The sequence below is a fragment of the Melospiza georgiana genome, chromosome 3 (genome assembly GCF_028018845.1).
Source record: "Melospiza georgiana isolate bMelGeo1 chromosome 3, bMelGeo1.pri, whole genome shotgun sequence".
NCBI classification, from domain to species: Eukaryota; Metazoa; Chordata; class Aves; order Passeriformes; family Passerellidae; genus Melospiza; species Melospiza georgiana.
Window position 1 is genome coordinate 107,934,742 of NC_080432.1, and position 22,065 is coordinate 107,956,806.

General features: G+C 38.6%; 1 protein-coding gene across 1 annotated transcript in view; it reads right to left on the reverse strand.

The window, feature by feature from the left end:
* KCNQ5 (potassium voltage-gated channel subfamily Q member 5) overlaps positions 1-22,065 on the reverse strand; it is a 280,972-nt gene that overhangs the window by 86,885 nt on the left and 172,022 nt on the right. The window contains exon 2 of the mRNA XM_058021007.1: positions 148-238. Coding sequence (XP_057876990.1) covers positions 148-238 — 91 coding nt within the window. The remainder of the gene's footprint in view (positions 1-147; positions 239-22,065) is intronic.

Here is a 22,065-nt window from a genome sequence, read left to right on the forward strand (position 1 = left end):
ATTTTTTTGTCATTCTGAAGAAACATCTGATTTTTTTTCTAAATGCTCAATTATTGTATTATATAACTTCCTCCATGGTGAGGGAGAGGATTTGAATGTATACTAAAGTATCTGTAAAACTATCTTGTATTTAGAATTTTCACTTACCAAAATGAAGAGACAACCAGAGGCAAGTTTTGTATGTTCGGGAATAGTAGAAAACACGGACAAAATCAAGCAACCAAACACAAGGAGAAAACTGAAAAAGAAAGAATATTAATAATTGTTAATATGTTACAGTACCCTGACCCAGTATCTATATTGTTTGTACTTCACCAACATTAATAGAAGACTGTCTCTGCACAGTCTTCATTAGTAGAGGGGAACACAGCTACCACTTAACTCAGTTCATTAAAGACATTAGAATGATATCCTGTTAAATCTATTAAATCTATATGTTTCTAAGCAGCACTGCTAGAATTCAGAGGAAAAAGATTTTCTTGGTAAAATGACCCAATATCCAAAGATGCTACTTTTTGCAACACAGTCCTCTACCTTTATGCAATCCAGATAATTTAAGTGTCTTTAAAGAGAGATTTCCAGTGGGAGGGTTGTTTCCCAGGTCTGAAAAATCATTTCTCCCACCACTGACCACAAACCCCTGCTGCATAAGCTTACCAAAGAGCTAAGTTACATATTGCACCTGCCTGTCCATCAGAAACAACCTCCTTCCGAGCAACAGACTTAGTGCTCAAACTACCTGAAGTGAGAGGCAGAGCTATGGCATCACTGTCCTCAGTGAACAGGCTCCATTCTGGGAACAAACTTAGTACCATACAATCCACTGAAGAACTTAAAACAATTACACAAGCCACAGGGCAAGCAGTTACAATCAGGAAAACACGAACACAATTTTGAGTTTGCATGAGCCTGTATGTTTCATGATACTGATGAAACACACAGGCAAAAAAACTTAAATCTTTTTGTGAGGAAGATCCAAACAAATGGCATAACTGCAGAAATTCTTGCATATCCCATGTCCAACCCTCAGCAGTCACAGCACATGTGTTTGCAGACATGAGCTGGCAGAACTGGTGTTGGCCTGACACATATACTGTTGGTGGTAAGGATTATCCTTTCCCCTTGTACTGCTTCACCCACAATACCATTGTGCTAGGGAAATCATCTGTGAACTGGATGGTTTCACTATCCATGAAATGAAGTTCACTTTACCCACAATATTATGAACTGACTAATAAGTAATAGCACCCAGTAATAATTGATTCTACCAATGTTTTGCTAAATTCCCTCTTAAAACACTTATCAGTTGTCACAGACATCTTTCCATTAAAATCCTTTCTTAGGATTTTTCGTGCTGGAGCTGAGAAGTTTCAGCAACACATGTAAACAATGGTTATCTGCTGCTGTGGAAAGCAACAGGTCCACCTGTGATTGGCCCCTCTTGGATGTTTACAATTAATGGCCAATCAAGGACTGAGCTCTCTTGGACAGAGTCTGAGAGAGCTCCTTCGTTATCATTCTTTTCTATTCTATTCTTAGCTTAGCCAGCTTCTGAAGAAGCTTTTTCTTTTCTATTTCTTTTTTAGTATAGTCATAATGTTATATATATCTCATAAAATTATAACTCAAGCTTTCTGATCATGGAGTCAACATTCTCGCCTCTCTCTCATCCTGAAAACCCCTGTGACCACGATCACAATCAGTCATGCTGCACATTGAGGCAACCAACAAAGAGCAGGCCTTTGACTTTTGTCTGGGACTCAGTAGCTGGTGTTCTAACCCACATGAACAGATAATGTAATTAATGCAGATACACATCCCTCTCTGCCCTTATCTTGACCCATGAGCCTTTCCTTAAACTTTCTCTCCTCCATCCAGCTGAGGAAGGGGAACCCCAGGGAGGCTTTGGTGGGCATCCAGTGTCCTGCCAGGGTCAATGCACCACACTGTGAAACCTCTGCCCCCCAAGATGGCAGAACTTGGCTGGATAAGGCCATGGTCTGACTTTGAAGTGAGCTCTGCTTTGAGCAGGAGGTTGGACTGGAAGACTCACTGAGGCTTTTTTCAACTTACTTACTTCTGTGTTTCTAACTACTGGATATAACATTAATATATTATTGCAGTTGACACACATGAGCTTCAGGAGTTATGATTACTTTTTCCCACAGAACATACAGACTTCCCATAGTGATGTAATAGAGGAATGCTACAATATATCCAATGCATTACATAAAAATATAATTCTAGTCTTCAGAATTTCTAGTAGAAAATCTCTATCTGCAATGCAATAAGGCTTTGGAGGCATATTTTGTAGCATATCACTTAACTGCTGGGGAGAAGTTCTACTCTGAAAATCAAATATGGGGAAGAAGTTCTACTCTGAAAATCAAATATGATAGGTGCTTGCATATAAATTCTATTAAGGACTGTAAATAAAACAGTATCCAGAAGGGTAAAGTGCACATTTGGCATACAGCATTGGCAAGTCTTATCTTCTAGACTAGGGAAAGGTGAATATCAACACATGTTTCAAGATTTAATAAAAAACTCATACAAGACTCATGCAATCCCAGGCACAAGTATAGGCTGGGAAGACAATGGATCAAAAGCAGCCCTGGGGAGAAAGACTTGGGGGTGTTTCTGGATAAAAAGTTCAGCATGACTTGGCAATCCACGCCTACAGCCCAGAAAGTCAACTACATCCTGGGCTGCATCAAAAGAAGAGTGGCCAGAAGATGAGGAAGGTGATTCCCCCTCTCTGCTCCTGTGAGACTGCACCTGGAGGGAGGCTGCATCCCACCCTGGGGCCCTGAGCACAAGAAAGACATTGACCTGTTGGGACATCTGCCAGAGGAGAGCCACTAAACTGATCTAAAGTGTTGGACCCGTTCACCTGTGAAGACAGGCAGAGAGAATCAAGGTTCCCTCCAATCTCCTCAGAAATGAAGGCTCCGGGAAGTCTAGCTTAGATCAGCCTTCCATTACCTAAATGGGGCCAGCAGGAAAGCTGGGGAGGGACTTCTCACAAGGGCATGTAGTGATAGGACAAGGGGCAAGTCCTCAAGCTGAAGGATGTAAGATTTAGGTTAGATATTAGGAAAAAATTCTTTACTGTGAGGGTGCATTGGAACAGGTTACCCAGAGAACTTGTGGATGCTCCATTCCTGAGCGTGTTCAAGGGCAGGTTGGATGGTGCTCTAAGCAACATGGTCTAGTGGCAGGTTCTCTGGCCATGGCAGGGGGGGAACTGTATGAACTTAACATTTCTTCCAACTCCAAACCATTCTGTGATTTTATTTTTCTATGATTCTATTTTTCTATGATTATGTGATTCTATGATAAGTGACAAAAATCCATCTTGTGAGCAATTTTTCTCCCCATCATGTCACTTTACAAAAATGGCAAAATCTCATAGAACATTACTGGTAGTTTCAGCTGCTACAGCCTTCAGATGCAATCCCCCTATAATTACATCCTACTGACACAGGCATAAATGCGGTTTCTTCTCATTAAGGCTTGCATAGAGGGCAAAATAAAATTAAGTGACTAAGAATTTACAGTAAAAGAATGTAATTTCCTTTTGCTGAATTTCTTTAGACCTGAATCAATTAAAATGACATTTGCTTACTTCCTTTGTGTTTAGGTATTAAAAATTTCTTGTTTGATTTTATTCCTGTAATACCGACTAAATTGGAAGCCCAGTTGTACTGGGTCTTATCCAAACACACAATACCAGTTTTCACTTGGAAGAGATTTCTTATGGCACAATTATGGAAAACAGACACAGCAGGAAAAAATAAAGTTTCTTGTTCCCATATCACAGTTGGAGACCATGGCACAGTAAAGGTAAGGGACTTGCCTAAGGCTACACAGAAAGTCTTTACATGTGGAATAAACCCTTTTAAGTCACAGCCCAATTCTACACAAAACCATCGTCCATTTACCCACCACTTGCTTTCCACAGTCTGTCAGGACTATGATTTAGAATATCACTGTGGGCAAGGTGTTTATTCACAAGAGATGGGAAAAGTGAGTCAGGAGAGGGAATGAGTACAGTTAAGCAGTGTATTAATCAGAATAAAAGCAAATATTCAGGAAAGCCAGGTGCAGTGTGGATTAGCACCTGGTTGACATAGTTCTGCAGTTTATCCATGAAAAGCAGAAACAATCCTCACAGCAATACATAAAAACAGTCTTGGAAAGAGAATTTTCCAAAATTCTACAACTCTTGCTCTCAGTTTTTCCAGAAACTCAAAAGGCATGGAGCATCATCATTACTACTACTATTATTGTTGTTATTACTATTAAAGAAAAAAATAAAAATGTTTGTATTTATCCACCCACATAATCAAACATTGCCCCTCAGTCCCTCATTCCTCCCTCCAACACTGAACATTTCTTTTAGTGCCCCTCAGCACATTATGTCTAAAATTAAACTGTAAGCACTTCTATGAAGAGGAGAAACCCAGTCCTACTAGCCTGGCAAAATGAAAAGCATACTTTTAGGTGCTGTAAAACACAACACTAGAAACAAAAGTGGAGTATTTTCCGTTGTTTATATATTACAGAAGTGTTTTCCTTCAAAATAAACTAATAGTGAAGATTCACTTGCTATGTTTTTAGTGCAATCTGTTTACTCAGGCCATGCAAAGGAAAGCACCTCTCCTTTTTCCCAGCTGGAACTGAAGGCATGAAGGCTGCAGCAACAACTTTCACCTGGCTGAATGTTAAATGAGGATCTGCCCAGCAAATAGAAATCCCTGAGGTTCAAACATCACAGTGGTCAAAGTTTATCAGGAATTGTTCTTTCCTCTTGTGAATTATTTCTCCAGTGTCTGATGAAGTGTAGATGATTGCATTAAGCCCTGGATAGTAATTTGATAACCCTCAATAGAAGAAAAAGTATTTTCCCATGCCATCATTTGAACTGTGTGCTACAATACATTCTGTACAAGACCATGCTGCTGTAGGTAGAGAGTAGTAAAAAGCAAAACACGGAGCAATTATATTTGGCCTCTAGTGATTCAATCTGGATCATATAATTGTTCAGGCTGAAAAAAACAGATGGTTTTTCCTCATGCATTCAGTATCAGACAGTAAAACATATGCCTTAGGCAGCAACTTCCCATAAAATTATTCAAGTACTGCCATAGCCTTGTATTTCATGAAAAGCAGCAACTTCCATTTTGTTTCAGCAGTAATCAGTTTTGTTGCAGATCCTTTCATCTTATTCCCCTGCTCCTGAAAGCATATACTAATTGGAGAAAAGCCAGTTTATGAAAGATAATGTAAGTCAGAAGCTTTGATTTTTAATCAATCTGCCTCTTATAAACTTTTCTAATTGGTTAATTAGGACCTACCAAGTCTCCATTTGTATAATTTTCAGTAGAATTTTACTACTGCTTGATTTAAGGTCTGTTCAAATGGAAGAGGATGTTCAGTTTAAAGCAATTGTTAAAACATTACTCAAGGAGTATCATGAGGAGAAAAAATACACCCTGGGAAGATCTTTAAGAGATATTTTGCTACATGACTTAGTGCTAGAATTAAAATAATCAAAAGTTAAACATCTGCAAATTTTTGTGGCCTCTTCTGTAAATAATAAAAATATATCACTGTTAAAGTGGGCATAATTAAACTATTAGACGACCAGAGTTATTTTCCAGTATTAATTGAGGTCTGATTTAATCTCCATACAGGTAAGGGCATTCAGAATTATGACCAAAACTGCTTGCACACCATTGGCAGTGCCAGTGTCCTGGATTTTGTATGGAATTAGAAAATGTTTGAAAGCTTTTGCTAATGTAACTCTAATCAAAAAAGTAGTTCTTACTTTTCCTCCTGGTATACTAATGCAGTTACTTGCAAATTTAGAGGAAGTTGTTTGCATTCATGAGGTCTGAGTCTTCATATAAGTTATTTGAGCCCCTCCATAAGAAACTGTTTCCAAAGCCAGTGGCAGTGGCCATGCTTTCTTGACAGTGATCAGGATCTTGCTGAGTTGAGTACCCAAGTGCTGCCTTTACATGATATTTAATCCTGGAATGCAAAAAATCTGTGTGAGGCATTAGATAAATAAATGTGCTGAAGATTATACTGGATGGATAGCACCAATAGATACATTATAGGTTTAGATAAATGGGTAAAATACTCAGAGAAAACCTTATTAAAAAAGGAAGGAAAGACAGTCTTTCACAGCACTGTTACACTTTCATGGGGACTATTAATTTTGGTGAACAATTCTCACAAAAAGCAAAAAGACAGATGTGTCTTGGCTAGATGTTATCAGCACTCTCAAGCCTCTTGATGTGTGAAAGGGAGAATTTAAAGATTCAGTATCCCAGGCACTTGCAGGGGAAGACAGAAGAAAAAACATCATCTCCTGGGCCAGGAGTTACTTTTATACATTAACACAATTTTCAAGGCACCAAGTTCCCACAGAGGAAGAATTAATTGCATGTTGTTCAGCTGAGGGCTGGTGCGCCACCTTACATCCCAGAGGAGATGTAAATGCTCAGGGCAGGAAGGCAGCACAAAGCTGAGAGCAGCCTCTGGCCCTTCCTGACGCCTCTGAGCAGGTATCAGAGCTGGCCCTCTCTGAAAGCACATGGAAAGAGAAACACTGAAGCATTTTCCTAGCTTCAGGAAGAACTGAAAATGAGCACGTCATCTAATGCAGGCATGAGACGGACATTTACACAGGTCCTGCAGTATCTCCCTTAAAAAGCAATCTTTTCAACATTCCTATAAAACAGATAATGCACTGCTGACATGGTGGAAAAGAATACAGCTTAACAGTTTTGATAGTGCAAGCCATGTGGATTAAATTTTCCATCATTTATAGTTTCAGTGTGACTTGTTTATGCAAGAAAATGAGATATGACAAAGGTTATTACAATTTGTTAAGAATGTTTGACAAAAGCTGCATGGAGAATAAGCGTTCTTCCATAGAAAAAGCTCATAAATTTCTTCTGTAGACTTCCTTTAAAATGACTTGCACTTCAACCTTTTCTTCAAGTGGCAGAGTGTAGCATGTTGAGGGCTTGATACTGCACTGCCTTCTACCCAGAAAAACTACAACTCTGGCCACAGAGAGGTAGAGTATGAAGACCTCACAGTCTTAGAATGGAAAAATAAACTGGATAGGAATCCTGATAAATAATTTTCCAGAAGAAAAAAGTACTGCAGTAAACCTGTCTTTTTATATATTCTTTCTTTGGGTTAATTGCTACCTTTTTCAGAAATATAGAATTTTGAATGGAATTTCATGTCTGAATTTTTAAATAACTGATTATACGCCTGAAGCAACTTATTTAGAAAGGTGAGTTTTGTCAGGCTGCGATGGATAAATTTTGTTTTAAAAATACTTTTCATTCCAATGTGGGATGATTTATTTTCTCTAAAAATTAGGACAGTTTATCAAGAATGAAACAGTTTACATTTGCAGTGTGAAAAAAGGTGTTGTCAACCTAAATTGCTCTTTTCTGGCATATTTTTAAGGAATCGTATTTTTAGCAGAGTCTGCTAAGTGATTGTATTTGCTTCTATTGACAAAGCAATGAAGAGGCTGGAACAGGAGATGATATCAAAACAAAGCAAATCAAATAGCTCAGGTACCTATAGGGCACAAATAAAAGTGTCATTAAAAGAACATTTGATAATCCATTCCATCATAGACAAAAAATAAAACATCAAGGTAAGTTTCTCCAGGGTTCTAAAACAGGAGGCATCATACTTCCTTGAGCAAGCACATTCACAGAAAAGAAAAGAAAAGAAAAGAAAAGAAAAGAAAAGAAAAGAAAAGAAAAGAAAAGAAAAGAAAAGAAAAGAAAAGAAAAGAAAAGAAAAGAAAAGAAAAGATGCTTTTTTCTTAGTGCTCAGAGACACTTGTGACCTAGATATTTTCTAGTTTTATTTGCTTTAACAGGAGATAAAAGAAAATTAAGAGTAAAGCACATGTTCCTCCAGATTTTAACTATTTTAATGATCGGGAAGCATTATATTGATTTGCCTCAAATCTGTAGAATATCACAAAATCCTTCTTTTATCACTCTCAAAGCATAGGTCTTTTTGTAGACCAACATTTTCAAATGCGAATACTTAATTTAGTAAATCAAATATGTATTTAGACAACTCTGTAGGTTTTTAATTTTGCATCACATAGCTCCAACACCCAGTGACAAGTCTGGTAGCTTACGTAGCAACATTGCTTGACCACACAAACTTCACAAGATAATTAATTAAAAATAGGAATAGAAATTATGTTGTCTTTAACACACAGGTTGCAGAATTTCTATAATTGTTTTAGAACATATAAAAAATTAAGAGAAAAACTTTATTATAATGAAATAGAGAAAATTTAAAGAATTACAGTATGAAGCTGGGGAAGTGAAAACCATTATATGACCTTTTCTTTAAAATAATTTTTCTATTTCAGTTTATTTTTTTAACCTTTTTCACAACTTAGGGCAAAGGGAAGTACTCAAATAACATTTTTTCTGTAAAAGTGTTTGCTAACATATTGCACTTAGATGTATTGCTAATGAGAAAAATAATTCTTAATATAAGAAACATATAGATGCGCTAGAAAGAAATGTGTTCTGTAATCATCACCGTAATCCTCTATAAAATCAGCTTTTTGGGTCTTCGGGATTTAAGATAAAAATATTGCCACTACCTTTGGTTGGGTTTTTTTAAGTAACAGAGCAAACTTAAAAGAACAGAAAGATTGTAGGACTGCTGGTTGTTTTTTCTGCCACAAGAGCTGCCTGTCTGCTTGGCGCTCATCGGTTACCTTCACTGCCTAATCGACCATCAGTGGCCAACAGTGCCAGCACTGGCTTTGGCAGCTGAAGTGAAGAAGGAAACACTCTGTGCTGGAAGAAAAACAGCCTGTGCTGGAAGAAAAACAGCCTGACTACCCCATCCTCTGGAGGGAACCCCACTCACTGTGATTCAGCTGGACCCCTGAGTAATGTGAAAGGGAGCCACACTCCCAATGGCTGCTGATGGTCTACACCATTAAATGCCATTAGAGTGATTTTGGCCTGGGTAAAACATCACTTTTCTAGGCAGTTCCTGGGTCTGGCCTGGGAGTTACCATGTATCTGGATGAAATTTTTTTCTGGACTTGCCTGTTTTACTACGGATATTTACTACATTTTTACTACAGATATCTATTTTACTACAGATAGGTCCTTCTGGATGTCAAGATATTGTGTTGAAAAAACGCTATCAAACAAACCTATTTAGCAAAAACTGTGATTTATAGTGAGGGTATTTCACATCCTGAGGATATATCACAGCCTGCCAGAGTTCTAGAAGCATTTGAGCACTGCTCTTAGGTACGTGGTGTGATTCTTGGGGCTGTCCTGTGCAGGGCCAGGAGCTGGATTTTGATGATCCCTGTGGGTGCCTCCCAACTCAGAATATTCTTTGATTCTGTGATTTCAGTACTGTTTTACATCTTAATCAAAGGTCAAGATAGGGACAAAATATATTGAAAATTTAATAATTCAAATTCAGGTTCCTGATTGACATATTTTAATAAAAACTTGGGATTAAGATACTTAGCCCAAATTGATTATGAGAGGTTGATACTGTGGGAAGCACTCGAGTCAGCTGTGCATTTTCACTTAAAATATTTAATCTTATTGAAGAGCTCTGGAACAAAAATCAATTTCCTAATTTCTCTTATTTTTCTCCTGTAGTATATTGTATACTGGATTTTGCTTTGCTTTTACATTTGCTTTTCATTGATATATAGTCAACAACATTGACAATTAGGGAGTTTTTCAGGGGAAAGGGCACTCAAAGGCAGTCATACAAAAATACTGTACTGTGGTACATGAGCAAATGGGATTTCTTTTCACCATGTCTCTCAAGAAGGCATCTTAGCAACCCTTGGCTACTTCTACAATTTTTTATCCTTCCAGACATGTGAACAAAGAAGTACCCACAAATTCTCCAATAATAGCTTTCCAGGCTGCAAAATAACATGGCTGTTCTTGCAGCAATGCTCAAGTTCATGATATAGGTGAAGAATCTATGGGATACTTGTCTTTGTATGGGGATTCCAAATTATTTGCTGTCATTAAATGTGGTTATCTCACATGTTAACCAGAATAGCAGATAAGAAAATAAATCACACTTTAAAAATATTTCTTTTTAAATAAAAAATTATTTTAAGTAGAAACATCAGAACTTTGAGGTGTATTATACCACATCATTATATCAGCCTGTGGTGGCTGTGGGAGGAATGGTACAAAGTGATAAAAAAATCAGAGATACTAATTAATCTGATCACTTTATGATGCTTCAGTTCAGGAAGTTGATTAAGACAGGAATGATTTGTTATATTTAATACACTGAAATACAGAAGAATATTTTTGAGCACCCCATTGTGGAGTGTTAAAAAGGAGAATGAGGAGGCAAGAGCAAGTCTATCCTGAAAAAAAACATATATTCATGATGGAATTAAAAAAAAAGTGGTAAGCATAACAGTGTTTACAAGCCCGTGCTACCTTATAGCCCCAGTGTCCCTCACAGCTACAACAGACATCAAAGCAGCCACACATGCCAGGGCTTATTAAATTTGGCAGAAATACGCCATAATGTTATCAAGAATTGCCATTTTAAAAAATTTCTTCAATGTAACAAGATCTAGGTCTTCTTTCTCTAACTTTATTTACTCCTAGCAACTAATAGCTGGGTTTTGGTTTTTGTTGAAACCTTACAGTTGACTTCAGTGGAAGCATGGCTTGTGTTGGGAATTATGAGCTGACTCATAAATATCACCAGAGCAGAGAAAATCCTGTTAATTTCCTATCATTTTCTCTCAGTAGTAAACAAGGATATAAATGGAACACAGAATATTTTTCTAACATAATGCACTGTTAGTATTAAACTTACTTCTAAGAATCAATCACAGCACTTTAGCTCAAGGGTGTTCAGTTTTATACCACACCATTAGTCTTGTCTTCCTTAATCTAAATAAGTCCTGCACTTTCTGGAATCTGAAGTGCCCTTTCTTGTTGTTAGGCAGCAGTACTAACAGACCAGAACCCGATGGCAGAAGCATGTGAGATTGCAAAAGAAGAATCCCATCTTACAAGGTTCAAATGACAATGCAAATTTCATGAGTTTAACTTACTCACAGCAACACTTATCTCCTCTCTAAGCTCATCCATATAATATTGACAGGAAAGAAGCACAAAGTTTCAAAACTGAGGGGGCAGTGGGGCGTCCACCTATTTTCTCATATGTCTAAGTTTCTTTGTGTTTAAAAGCAAAGAGCAGAAACACACTTTGTCAAGAACTAGGTCTTGCTGGAGAGGGTACAACATACATCTTGTTGCTTTGTATCACACACTACTTTGAGAACAGAAAACTTCTTGCAGCGCTGTTTAGGTCATGAGACCTAAAGCAAGATGTAACACTTTTCACAATAAGCCTTCATTCTATCTGAGTCTCTATAGTCAAAGCCCAGTGATGTGACTCATTTACTCTATTTTTCAGGGTCTTTTATCTCATAATCACTCCAGCTGGAAAGAGTATTACATAATTTCTTCCCTGCACCAAAGCAGATATTCTGAAGTCCCTGCGAGGTGGGGCAGCAGCTCTGCAGTCACTGCAGTGTGGAAGGGCAGCCCCTCTGTGCCCACCTCTGCTGGGGCACCCCTCAGGCTGCTGCTCACACCTCTGCCTTCCACGGCCAAAGCTGTGCCCGTGCACTGCTCTGGCAACAATAATGCTTCTGTTTCAATTATGAGTTCTTTCATTAAATGCTGAGTTGCAAAGGTCCTGGAACAACTGTTGAGCTTATGCAGAATGTTAAATACACAGTGATCACTTATTTTCCATATGGGGAAAAACTTGCCCTTTGATCTTAAACACATTAAAGCTGCTGCTTGCCTGTTTGAAACAATGCATGAGGGTGCTTTTACTTTCCAACATTTTATCTTGCAGCGGCTTTCACTTTTTGCCAAAATTGTTCTGCTCATAAATTTGTGTGAAACAAGTTTGCATTTATCAGACATATCGCAGGCACAGAGATTATCTTATATGAATTTCATTTTAGCAGATCAGTTTCCTTTCACACAGGATGATCCTGTAAGCACTTATCTAAGTGTTTAAGGCCAGGCTGGATGGGGCTCTGAGTAATCTGATCTAGTTGCAGGTGTCCCAGCCTGCAGCAGGTGCATTGGACTCAATGATCTTTAAAGGTCAGTTCCAACCCAAACCATTCTATGATCCTGTGATTCCATGTGCACATTTTGATCAGAGATGACTGTGAGTACATACTGCTGAACACTGCATACTTCCAAGGCTGGAGAGGAAGTCCTGGAGATCCCTTTGTTAACCACACAGATGAAGTCAGTTTCTTGGAGCTTCAATGCACAAAGTATTAGCCTTCAGTAGTTGTATGGACCATACTGGTAAACAGGGTTGTAACTTCCCAGAACTGGGGAACAGGCAGACATGCATCTTTGCCAGAAGGAGAAAAACACCTCTGTCAGTACAAGGAGGTCCAGTTGGTTGGTATATTTCAGCTAAGAATGACTCCAGGCTCTTGGAGAGCCAAAGGAACACCTCTCTGCGACTCCCAACACAGCATAATAACACTCTCTTCAGTGTACTCAGTCCAGACAACTCCATCATAAGACACAGCAGTGTTGTTCTCTTACATTAACAATGTGAAGCTGAGATACATGGTAATTTTGCCTCCTACAACTCATAGAAGTTCGCATTAAAAATCAGTACAGGGTAGGCAATGAAGAGCTTTTGCAAATTATGAGCCTCTGAGAGTCTACAATGATAATTGTCTTTAAAATATTAACTGAAGTGCACAGGAGAAGTTTGGTAAAATTGACAATTTCTCCTTCCTAGGCTAGGAGTGATTTAAGCTATGTATGGCACCCAGACAGAGCACTTCAAGCATAGCCAGGAATTGTTCTTAATTGAGATTCACCAGCTGACTGCACCTCCTTGTAGTGAGAACATTGTTTTTCTCTTTCCAACAGAGATGCATGTCTGCCTGTCTCCTAATTCCTCAGAAAGACTGAAAATGGAAGAGTGGATTCAGGGCAAGCCAAAACCATTTTATATATTAAAAACAAATTATTCTCTTTTCATATATTTCGTGATCTATTATGAACATTTGTTTACATAGCTTTACAGAATGAATGTTGAACAGGACCGGGTATCTTGATTTAACTGAAAAATCATGTAACAGTATCCATCCATTCATATGAGAGCTCACAGATAAAAAAGTAACCCAATCAACCAAAGCAACAGAAGATCATTCAGTCAAACCTTCCTATAAAACTGTATGAAATAAATTGCTTTTTAGAATGCCCGGAGCATCACTGAACTCAGACAATCACAAGGCAAATAAATTACCAATAACCTGTCTGTTAGAATCAGCATATTAATCTCTAATGAAACTATAGTTACAGTGGCTTCTTTTACAAAGGAAGTTCATAAAAATCACAGTCCTATGTTGGCTGGAAGGGACCCCCAGCAGTTATCTTGTCTAAACTGCAGAAAGCAATTTCAATTACATCAGCTTGCTCAAGGTCGTGTCCAGTCAAATGGTGAGTGTCTGCAGGGAAGGAGGCTGTGACCTCTCTGGACAGCCTGATACAACACCTGACTGCCTGCACAGTTACATTTTTTTTTCTTAACATGTAGTTCCATTTCTTACATAAGAAACACTGAGCATCACATTACTCCTCAAAGTCTAATCATCAAGTGATTTTGTCATTTTTTTTTTTTTTTACCAGCTCACCAGACTGCATCACTCAATGTTAAGAACAAGTTGTCTTCATGAGCTGGGATGATGGGATAGTCTGCATTCTCATCCTTCTGGTGCTATTCTCTCACGGCTATTCCTCCTTATGCCAATAACCTCACTGAGTTTGGTTTTTTCCAGTTGTAAAGCTAACATTAATCACAGAATCAGAATTGCAGAATCACAGAATCATAGAATGGTTGGGGTTGAAAGGCACCTTAAAGACCATCTAGTCTCAATATCAAGACCCCTGAACTCAAAATAACTTCACAGTTTCCATTACTTGCATTTCTATTCTTAGCACTTTTTTCCCATTATTTTGCTGGTAATTTTTTCCTTCAGCCCAGGCAAGAACAAGACATTGTTGTTTTACTATGAAAGACAAGGGTTTACTTTGCTGTAACTTGACTTAATTGTTCATATACCTTTTATCTTGTCAGAGAGTTTTATTTTAACTTACTGAAAAGACAAGAAATATCACCAAATCTATGCCAATGAAGTAAAAAATGTGCATGTTAATGGTATATTTATTATATAAATTATTATTTCTTTACCAGCACTGAAGGACTTTCTAGCAATTAGCTGGTATCTACAGGCACAGAAGCCCTGAGGAGCTGTTTTGAGCTGCCCTGCTTAGGAGAACTCATTTGCCTGTGGAGCTCTTTTGAGGCTCAATGCAGGGATTAAGTGCTCAGGCAGAGGTTTGGATGTCCAGCAGTGCAGCACTTTCATTTGGAAATTTATTTATCTATCATCTTTTGAGCAGATATGTGATGTCTTCCCACAATGTGTTTCCTCTACCGTGTGCAGTAGGTCACATGCTACACCTGCCCACCATATCAGCTTTTTTGAGTTTAGGGGAAGAATGAGGGTTTGTAATGAGAGGCCTACAGGATCTGTTTGAAGATGAAAAGGCTACTCCAGCCTTCAGCCAGTGTGCTGTAGTGCAACCAGGGTGGCTGGAAGGCTTTTGCACAAATGTAGACCATCAGAGAGAATTTTCTTTTAAAAAATGAGTATTCACATGTTCCTTGGAGCTTATGACTGGGTGTGACCAGGAGTTCACTTAGCCAGGCTTCTGAAGAGTACAGGTGACTGCAGCGCTTCTTGAGACTGAACTTTTCCATGTTTTTGGGACATGGCAAGAGCACAGCCCAGCCACAAGGCCCTGCAGCTGCAGGCATCATATGAAAAGGGCTATGCCGGCAGGACTTGGCCTGGCCTAGCAGAGAAAAGCAAAAATACCTACTGAATCCCTGCCAATTTGATCTGCAGGAAGACCTTTTCTTAACTCTAGATTTGATCTCTAGCAGTTAACAAGAAGAAAAATGCAGCTTTTTGCTTCAGAGGAAAGGGGAGAGGGGAACTAAAAGTCTTTGATTGATTTTTCTTCACAGCCCAAAAGAAAAAACTCCAAACCATCCCACTCAGTTGCTTTTGCCAGCTGCCTCAGGAAGTCTGTGGCTGACCCAATGTGGATCAGGTAACAGCTAAATGAAGTACTTGAAAGTTTCTCTAAATAATTAGATTTTTCCAGAGTTTAAAAAAGAAAAGCCAGCTTGGTAATTCAAGTCCATATGAGTCTGCTTTCTCATGGAATAAAGTTTGCTGTGAAGTTCTTTGCCATTTCACTGCCTGGACAGCCACAGACCAAAGCCTGTCCAGCCCTTGCAGCAGTGGCTGGAGCAGATATGAAAGGAAGACTGTGGAGGAGCCAGGCTGGCTCTTTACCAGCAGGCTGTGGCTGAGGGGCTTCCTGAACCTCAGACTGAGGATCTGAACAACTCTGCTGCTATCACATTGTTAATCTCAGTTCTGGAAACTTTCTGCATGCATACAAACTGTGAATGATTTACAAAATTTAAGAAACAGCACTATGAAGATTTATATTTTCATTTGTTCACCTGAACCTACTCCTGAGAACCTGCCCTGTTGCCACCTGTGTGGCATTCTGAGCGGCTGTCAATCACCATTCCTGTTAATTTAATCTGTTTGCATCTTGACTTTTTAAATCCTTATTATCTGTTGATTCCAAATAAATAATTTTTCAGGAACTAGGGAAGTTACAAACAGGAGTGAGCTCTGATTTCCAAATTCTAATCCAATGACCACTGAACCCAGCCCATGTCAGGCCAAGCAGGTTTGCAGCATTAATGAATGCTGGTGTCTATTTTCCATGACTCACAGTGAGGTGATATGGCTGGAATAATCTCCATCTGCCAGCTTCTGTAGCTCCATGACCAGGTGTCTCTGTGGAGACAGCTACACTACAGGGCTGAGCCACTCAAATGCTTTAACTGCATGTATAGTACCTAACATTTCTGCTGTGCACCACAGGATATTGTTGTTTCATAAAGAGACACTGCTATTTCAAAATATGTTTATAACCTGCCTAATACAGAGGAGCTGGTTGGGGCCACACAACTTAATTTTAAAACTGCTTTTTTTTAAATTATTGCAGTTCCTAGGTAAGTCTCATATCAGAAATACGGAGGAAAAATGGGCTAAAACCAGTATTTGGAATGGCATTACAAAACATCCAAGGGGAAAAAAGTCTCAAATTGGCAAATATATTGTGAAATCTGCCCATGAAAATAATCACACAGTGTCAGCCACAGAATCACAGAATGGGTCAAGTTGGAAGTGACCACAGGGGGACATCTGGTCCCACCTCCCTGCTCAGAGTCATCCCAGAGCACCTGGCACAGGATTGTGTCCAGAAGGTTCTTAAATATCTCCAGTGAGGGACACTCCATATCTTCCCTGGGAAATTGTTCTGGTGTCAGTCACCCACACATTAAAGAAATTCTTCTTCATATTCAGGTGGTACTACCTGGATATAAGTTGTTACCCATTGCCTCTTGTCCTGTTGCTTGGCATGACCAAGAAGAGCCTGGAAACCTCCTCTTGGCACCCTCCCTTCAGATACTGACAGACATTGATGAGGTCCCTCTCAGGCAACTCTTCTCAAGGCTGAACAGGCTCAACTCTCTCAGCCTTTCCTCACAAGACAGAGGCTCCAGTCCCTTCATAATCCTCTGCTTGAGCTGCTTCAGGAGCTCCCTATCTTCTGTGTCCTGGGTAACACCAATCTGGACACAGAACTCCAGATTTGGCTCACTAGAGCTGAGTAGATGGGCAGGTTTGCCTCACTCGACCTGCTGGCAATGCTCTTCCTAATGTACCCCAGGATACCATAGTTCCTCAACAAACAAATATAAAAAGTCTTCAGCTCGTTAATCTCTGGAAAAATCAAACTGCTGCTCGCAGCTTCAGTGACTCCTGGTCCCCCTAGAGTCAGCAGAAACTTGTCTTGCATATGGAAGACTAAAGCTGGACCTTGGGTAATTACTGCACAAATGCAAACAGCTTGCTTTTAAAAAATTCTTCTGTGCATGTTGAATGTATGTGTTAGATTTAAACAACATCATAAATGTAAACTGTACTTGAGAAAACTGTGCAGCTGGTAGAGTCCATAAAGATAAAAGAAATGTTTCCATAACATTTAATTTTAAGTTGACATTTATATAACAAAACTATGGTAAAGCTATGTTTAGCCAAAGTTGTTTGCATATTTTGCATCCGTATCACCACAGGCTCTCTCCCTCATTTATATAGTTACCACATTTTGGTAACCACATTTCTATAGCAGAGGCAACAGCTACCGCAAAAGGAAAACTGAAAACCAGAGAATTTGTAACATTTGGATAAACAAGCCATCAATCCTCGTGCTGTAACTAATCAACAACTGGATGTGTTCACTTTTGACTAAAGCAATTGGCCTGTTCTGAGTAACAGAGACACATAGCAGAGCTCGTACCAAGTTCTTGAACATTTAACTGTGAAAATACCCCAATTAATATGATTTCAGTTTCTCAGACAGAAACTCACTATTCTGAGATATTTTCCTTAGCAACAACAAGGCCATAGAAATGTATATTTTCCAGTCCCATTGGCTGAGTAAGGAAAAGGCTTAACATAAGCAGATCCCTTCCTGACTGGCATTGCAATATAGAGAAGTTTTCCTTGATACACAAAAAGGGTACTTTTTAAGAGATGCAGAAATCAGCAATTTTCATGTTTGTGGGGTGACATCCCATCCCTAACAGAATGAGTTTTGCTGTCAAGAGTTTTGCTGTCAACATTAATGAGGTTGAGATTTCCTGAATCAGCTGCTTTTTCCATAACAAATGTGTATCAGCTGCAGTAAGCTATAGCAAAGATGGGTCTTCACTGCAGTTAAAGGTGTGAGGACACAGTGAGACCACAGCCTGTGTCAGCCTGCCAGGGTCAGCTTTAAATGAGCTAACTTGAGTTCTGACAAAGTGCAGCCAAAGCAGCACAGAGGTTAGCTCAGGCTAGCTGGCCCATTATTCACCCAGCTTTGCAGACAGGCTCTGTAATTCATGCTTGTGCTCCAGCCTGGCACAATTACACTACTCTCATTCCCAGGTTGAATGCATAAAAACTAGCTCATCAGTGTCCACAGAATCTTCTGCTGACTTCACCTGAAATTTTGAAGGTGTAAGAGTGCAACGTACCAGACAATATTTAAAATAAATTTCTCTAAGGATCTCTTACAGAAGAGTATCATTTTTATCTTTGTCATCACAAAAACAGACATTTTTGTGGACCTTAGGAAAAGAAAGTTTTTAAAAAATAACTGAATATTTTTAATGTATGCTATGAAAAACCTTGAAAATTCCAATGAAATGGGAAATTCAGGGAAAGCTGTGCATCATAATCAGCAAATTCCAGGGCTTATACTGAAAGTGTCAATTAGGTTACATGACACCAGTAGACTAATGAAAATATATTTCTCACTACTGTTGGTCCTTGGAAATCTATTAGTAGAAGTGAATCCAAAAGAAATAAATTATACATCACATACCTTGATATTCAATGAGTAAATGTCCCAGGAAAGATGCTGAGGACACTGTTTCAGCCAGCACTTTCCACACATCTCCCTCCCTGCTACAGTGCTGAGAATAACATCACAAGCAGTAATAAATACAGAACGGCACTAATCAGATTTGTTTATGAAGGGAAACTAATTTCTTAGTAAAGCTCCCAGCTCTTTTTAGAAACTTCAAAAATTTGAAAAAGTAAGTATTATTGCACACAAGGGTCAACAATGAAAGACAAACCTTGAAGTCAAAGAAATGTGTGCATGGAAACAGTGCAAAATCAAGTCTGAAACCAAGATTCAGCTTTCTGTTGCGATGGCTGCAAAAATGCTTAGACCTGAAGGAACACTTTCAAAGGGTGTTTAGCTGCAAATGTGGATATTTGTATTCAGTGAGATGTTTTAGAAGGTCCTCAAATTTTGCACCTTCTACAGTCTTCCTTCAAAATTTAGCCCAAGGAATGGGCCCAAGAATAGTTTTATTCTTTTTGCCCTGAAAGACATTTAGAGGATTTCAAATGTGGTTCTATGAATTACAATATGGTCTGGCTACAGTTTAATAAGAATATTCACTTGTATCACACAGTACTGTGAAACAAAAGTGGTGATACATTGCTGATAATGGTAAAAACCAACTGACTGGTAAGAAGAGTCATCCCTAAGAAGAGTGGTTGAAATGAACTGCTAAGCTTAAAATATCTTCCCATTGCGAAAATAATGCATTTTCCATTATTAAATCAGAGAAAAGAGACTTTAGACCATAATATTTAGGTGGCAAGTTGTAGTTCCTTAAGCGTGTCTGGAAAGCGTGCAGCCTATAGGAAGCACAGTCTTGGATGGAGTCTCACAGGCTTAGATGTAAGATTAAGAGCCAATTACAACTCCAAATTTTTTCAGGACATCAAATCCGTTTTCTCCAGTTCATTTTCTATCTTGCAGGCTTCTCTCCAAGTAATTAACAGTGTGAGTGAGAGACCATTGGCTTCATTTCCCACTCACACCTGAGTGTCACCCTGAGAGGAGCTCCCAGTGAAGAGACTCTTGGTGCTACTGAGCTGGACATGGAGGGCAGGGAATAGCATTATATACACAGAGCCCCTCCATGGGCTGGGGGAAAAAAAAATCCCAACCTAACTTTCACTTTGCACTTTGAAAACTTTGACAAATCAAGAAATCTTTAGGCCATGCTCTTGTTAAGACAGCCTTGAAGACAAAACTAAAAGAAACTAAAGGTAGTATTTTATGTTGTATAATACTGGGAATAATGACACAAAATATGGATTATTGACACAAAATATAACAGAGGCTTAGTTAAGAATATATAAAATGGAATTCAGTAAATGAGTACTAAGGTGTTTCTTACATAGCATGGTGTAAACCCCAAAACAATAGAAATTGTCTTCAAGTATTGCAAATGGTAATAAAATGATTTTCCACACTGCACAGGCAAAGAATATTTTTGATAAAAAAGAGATAAAGGCAAGACTTTGTCCCCAAAATGATAGCAAGGTGAGAATGGAAATCTTGCAGGGAAATATTGTAAAGATACTGAGCATGAATGTAGTGAGATTCTGCAGTAAGGAACATTCTGGGAGTGTGAATGAGTGCTGGTCATAGCTTTGCTGTAACTGCCTACTCCTGTCAGAAGGAAATGTAAAGAATAAGTGACAGTAGAACACTTGCCAAGGGTCCACAGCAAAAGATCATGCAACAGGAAATAAACAGTCAAGGGTAACTGAATCAAAGCAACAAAAGAAATCAAGGGTCAAATAAAACTTTTTCTACTGTTTTTGTTCTCTGTTGCATAAGCATATTTAAGTCTTTCATTTTGCTCTAACAAAAAAATCTTTTGAGAGTTTTTCTGTTAAAGAGTGGTGCTCTTTCATATACAAAGGTCTCCACTATTTGGATTGTGTTTCTATGTTCTGCTGACTTATCTAGTGGATATATAATGTTGAAATTACAAAATCTTACAGACTAAGCAACAGCGTTTACTGAACTTTGGAATAAAAGCTAAGTAGCTTTAAATGACTTGAAAGTTATAAAAAGAAAAAGGAAAAAAACATAGAAAGAAAGATGAGATAGATTATGGAACAATAGCCTGTTAAAATAACCTAGTCTAATTTTTATAGCTGCTCAAGTGCTCAAAACATAGCCAAATTTCCATGATGCTACTGACTTAATGCCTTTGAAGACTTACGCCAACAGACTTCTCATGCGAACAAAGAAAACAAAAACATATCTTTTCCATGAGTTACATACAAATCTTAACTTAACAGGATCCAGATAAAAAGGTAATAACAACAGACAAGATTAATGAACTACATGAGCACACACACTGCACTGGCAGCAGGTTTCCATCAGCTTGAATCCTCAGGCTTGCCCTTCACTTCTAAGCTCCATGTAGTTGTATTAAACAGATGTCAGACACAATTTTACTGCACAGGAGGAGCCAAGCATCCAAGCCATCCTCTGAGCTAAGCCTCTTTGAAAAGATGGTATGTTTCATCAGAACCCACTTTGTGGTCCACACTTGTTATCTCAGAGGCAGGTCAACAGAATAGCTGCCAGTCAAAAATCCTCTCTCCCACCCATCCAGGTGACAGCATGAGATTTAAAACAAAGGTCTGGGGGTGATGTGTGAGAAAATGTCTGGAAAAACATACCTAGAAAACCCAATGAATGTGAGGAGATGGGAGATCAACTACTATAACACACCACCTATGCTTGTCTCTAAAAAAAACATCAAAACCCCCAACCTTAAAAAGATGAGGAAAAAGTGTAGTATCTGGCAATTACTAACCTTGAAAAATTATTCTCAGCTAATTGCCCTCTTTTCCAGGCAGTGTAGCAAATATCTAAGCACCACTGCAGATAGACACTCTAACAAATACCATTTCCAGTGAAAAGTCTCCTTCCAGCATCCACAAGCAAGTGCTTGCTGCTGACACAGCATCTTCCAGTTACCTACCCAACTTCCCAGGAAAATCTCAGTCCCACACAAAACCTGCAAATGTATATGCAAATCACCTCCTTCCCTCTAAGCTAGCTTTTATGGAGCAAAATAAAGATTTCAGACATATATTTGGGACTCTCTTATCTACTAAAGTGGGAGAAAAAAGCATGTTGGGATTGTCTACAGGAACAATGAACTTTTCTTCAAGAAGGGTTCTTCATTTTATCTTCTGCATGGATTAATGCCCAATTTTTATATTTTTATAAACATATTGAATGGTATGATGTAATCAGCATCCAACCCCATTTACTGCCTAACATTTAATGTACATATAACATATGTAGCAATTTTGAAGACAACAAACTTATTCCTTGTTTGGCATTCAAAAGAGAGTCACTTCATTTCCTTCCC